Source organism: Onychostruthus taczanowskii, unplaced genomic scaffold (assembly GCF_017590055.1).
Source record: "Onychostruthus taczanowskii isolate IOZ18803 unplaced genomic scaffold, ASM1759005v1 scaffold330, whole genome shotgun sequence".
Lineage (NCBI taxonomy): Eukaryota > Metazoa > Chordata > Aves > Passeriformes > Passeridae > Onychostruthus > Onychostruthus taczanowskii.
This window is the reverse complement of record NW_024500684.1, coordinates 28,506-31,911: the sequence shown is the minus strand read 5'-3', so window position 1 is coordinate 31,911 and position 3,406 is coordinate 28,506. Positions and strand designations below refer to the sequence as shown.

At 65.0% G+C, this 3,406-nt stretch overlaps 2 protein-coding genes across 2 annotated transcripts in view; both read right to left on the bottom strand.

Annotated features, from left to right (window-relative positions):
* Nucleotides 1–847, bottom strand: part of UXT (ubiquitously expressed prefoldin like chaperone) — a 3,003-nt gene extending 2,156 nt beyond the window's left edge. The window contains exons 1-2 of the mRNA XM_041410754.1: nucleotides 647–847; nucleotides 95–176 (exon numbers count right to left, since the gene is read on the bottom strand). Coding sequence (XP_041266688.1) covers nucleotides 95–176; nucleotides 647–714 — 150 coding nt within the window. The 5' untranslated portion in view covers nucleotides 715–847. The remainder of the gene's footprint in view (nucleotides 1–94; nucleotides 177–646) is intronic.
* Nucleotides 848–3,266: 2,419 nt separating this feature from the next.
* The window catches only part of LOC121339152 (synapsin-1-like), a 10,715-nt gene continuing 10,575 nt past the window's right edge, over nucleotides 3,267–3,406 (bottom strand). Inside the window, exon 11 of the mRNA XM_041410750.1 lies at nucleotides 3,267–3,339. Within this exon, the coding sequence (XP_041266684.1) occupies nucleotides 3,267–3,339 (73 nt within the window). The remainder of the gene's footprint in view (nucleotides 3,340–3,406) is intronic.

Below are 3,406 nucleotides of genomic sequence, written 5' to 3'. Positions count from 1 at the left end.
CCTCCAGACCCCCCCCAAATTCCCCTCCAGGCCCCTCCCCAGACCTGGCCACGCCCCCTCCCCCAAGCCACGCCCCTCCACTGGCCACACCCACCTGGAGGCGCGCGAGGGCGGAGCGGAGCTGCAGCACCTGCGCCTGCTGCTCGAAGATGGCGTCGCGCTGCTCCTGCACCCGCCTGCAGGGGGCGCTGCTCAGGGGGCGGGGCCTCCCCAGGGGGCGGGGCCACAGAATGGGCGGGGGCTCGGAATGAGAGGGCGTGGCCACAACACGCGGCCAATGCGTGGAATGGGTATGATGGTAAAATGGGCGTGGCTACAGTATGGGGTAGTGTGTTGAGGTGGATGGGCATGGTCACAAAATGGGCGTGGTCTCGCGGGGAAAGGGCGTGGCCACAACGGTTATTATGAATAGGCAGGGTTGAGGTGGAGGGGCGTGGTCTCCGCTTCGATGGGCGTGGCCACAACACGCTGTCACTATGCGGTTACGGAGGGGGCGTGGCTACAAACCAGGCGTGGCCTCCGGCTGAATGGGCGTGGCCACAACACCGCTATTGATACTGCGGCAGAGGGGGCGTGGCCACAGCGCTGAGGGGAGGGCCGGGCTGTCGCGGGGGCGGGGTTTCTGTCGCGATATGACGTCGCCTACCTCAGGTCGCGCTGCAGGACGTCGCTGACGAACGCCTCGTAGCGCTGCGCTTTCTCCGCCGCCGCCATGCTGCCTCTGACGTCATCGCCGGATGCGCGTCATCACCGCGCTGCCGCCTGGCGGGCGCCCCCTGCCGGGCGGGAGGTCCAAGCCCCGTCCTTCTCTCCCTATCGCGGTCGCATGTCGCGACATGCCCGCCGCTCTACCGGCGATAAAACCTTCCCGCGCGCCGAGTGCAGCCGGAACAACGCGGCCCGTGCCCCGCACAGCCCGTACCTTCCCCGGGTGTGTCCAGGTGTGTCACAGGTGTACCCAGGTGTGCCCCAGGTGTGTCACAGGTGTGCTCCAGGTGTGCCCCGGCTGTGTCACAGGTGTGCCCCGGGTGTGCCCAGGTGTGTCACAGGTGTACCCGGGTGTGCCCCGGGTGTGCCCAGGTGTGTCACAGGTGTGCCCCGGGTGTGTCACAGGTGTGCCCAGGTGTGCTCCAGTTGTGCCCCAGTTGTGCCCAGGTGTGCCACAGGTGTCCCGAGGTGTACCCAGGTGTGCTCCAGGTGTGCCCCGGGTGTGCCCAGGTGTGTCACAGGTGTACCCAGGTGTGTCACAGGTGTCCCGAGGTGTGCCCAGGTGTGCCACAGGTGTGCCCCGGGTGTGCCCCGGCTGTGTCACAGGTGTCTCCAGGTGTGCCCAGGTGTGTCACAGGTGTACCCAGGTGTGTCACAGGTGTCCCGAGGTGTGCCCAGGTGTGCCACAGGTGTGCCCCGGGTGTGCCCCGGCTGTGTCACAGGTGTCTCCAGGTGTGCCCAGGTGTGCTCCAGGTGTGCCCCGGATGTGCCCAGGTGTGCCCCGGGTGTGACCCAGATATGCCCAATGTCCCCCAGGTGCCCCGTGTCCCAGGTGTGCCCAGGTGTGTCCCAGGTGTGTTCCCAGCCCCCAGGTGTGACCCCAGGTGTGTCTCAGGTGTGCCCCAGGTGTGTCCTTGGGTGTCCTTCCATTACCCCAGGTGTGTCCCTTCCTCCCCAGATGTGTGCCCAGGTGTGCCACAGGTGTGCCCAGGTGTGCCACAGGTGTGCCCCGGGTGTGCCCCGGCTGTGTCACAGGTGTCTCCAGGTGTGCCCAGGTGTGTCACAGGTGTGCCCAGGTGTGCCCCGGGTGTGACCCAGATATGCCCAATGTCCCCCAGGTGCCCCCCAGGTGTGCCAAGGCTCCCTCCAGCTGTCCCCAACTGTCCCCAGGTGTGTCCCAGTTGCGCTCAGGTGTGTCCCAAATGTCCCCAGGTGTCCCCAACTGTCTCCAGGTGCCTCCCCCAAATTTTGGGGGGGGGGTCCCACACAGCCCCGCCCCCCATCAGCAGCCACCCAGCGCCAGCAGCTCAGGGATTTATTGACCCCGCCCACCTGGGCGGGGCGAAGCAGGGCGTGTCCGAGAGGGGCGTGGCCAAGCGGGGGGCGGGGCTTACACACTCACGAGCACACACTGAGAGACCCCCACCAGAATTGGGGGGGGGNTGAACACATGGGACCCCCCCCCCAGGATGGATTTTGGGGGTTCCAGGTGGATTTTGGGCACCCCAGGGGGATTTTGGGGTGTCCTAGGGGGGTTTTGGGGTGAATTTTCAGGGGTCCCGGGTACCCAAACCCCCCCTTTGTGGGGTCACAAAGCAGGGATGGATTTTGGGGTGAACCGAAGGGGTTTTGGGGTGTCCCCAGGTGGGTTTTGGGGGGACTTTTGGGATGTTCCAAGTGGGATTTTTGGGGTGTGCCCGGGGGTTTCTGGGGCGCCCCGTGGGGGGGTTTTGCGGGGGTCCCCAAGGGAATTTTTGGGATGTCCCCAGGGGCTTTTGGGGGCACCCCCGAGAGGAATTTTGGGGTGCCCCGGCTGGATTTTGAGGTTCCCAAGGCGAGTTTTTGGGGTGCCCCCAGTGGGATTCTTGGGATATCCCAGGGGGGTTTTGTGTGTCCCCGGGTGGGATATTTTTTGGGGTATCCCTGGGAGACATTTTTGGGATATCCCCAGGTGGATTTGGGGTATTCCAGGTGCATTTTGGGGTTTCCCGGGTGCTTTTGGGGTGTCCCAGCTGGATTTCGGGGTGTCCCTGGTGTGTTTTTGGGTTCCCCAGGTGTCTTTTGGGTTCCCTAGGTGTATTTTGGGGTTCCCTGGGTACAATTTCTGTTTCCCCAGGTGCATTTTGGGGTTCCCTGGGTGTTTCTGGGGCTCCCCGGGTGTATTTCGGTGTTCCCCAGGTGCATTTTGGGGTTCCCCGAGTGTTTCTGGGGTTCCCCAGATGTATTTCGGGGCTCCCCAGGTGTTTTTGGGGTTCCCCACGTGCATTTTGGGGTTCCCCAGGTGCATTTTGGGGCTCCACGGCCGTTTTGGGGCTCCCTGGGTGGATTCGGGGGCTCCCCAGGTGTATTTTGGGGTTCCCCAGGTGCACTTCGGGGTTCCCCGGGTGTTTCTGGGGTTCCCCAGACGTTTTTGGGGCTCCCCAGGTGCATTTCGGGGCTCCCGGTGTATTTTGGGGCTCTCCAGGTGTTTCTGGGGTTCCCCAGGTGCATTTCGGGGTTCCCCGGCTGTTTTTGGGGCTCCCCGGGTGCATTTCGGGGCTCCCCGGCCGTTTTGGGGCTCACTCGAAGAGGCTGGCGAAGCTCTGCCGCAGCGCCCGCAGGCTCTCGGGGGGGCCCTGCTCGGGGGCGGGGCTGCGGAATTTGGGGGTTCAGGGGGGCCCGAGGGGGCGGGGCCGAGCCCCTCCCCCCCCTTACACCC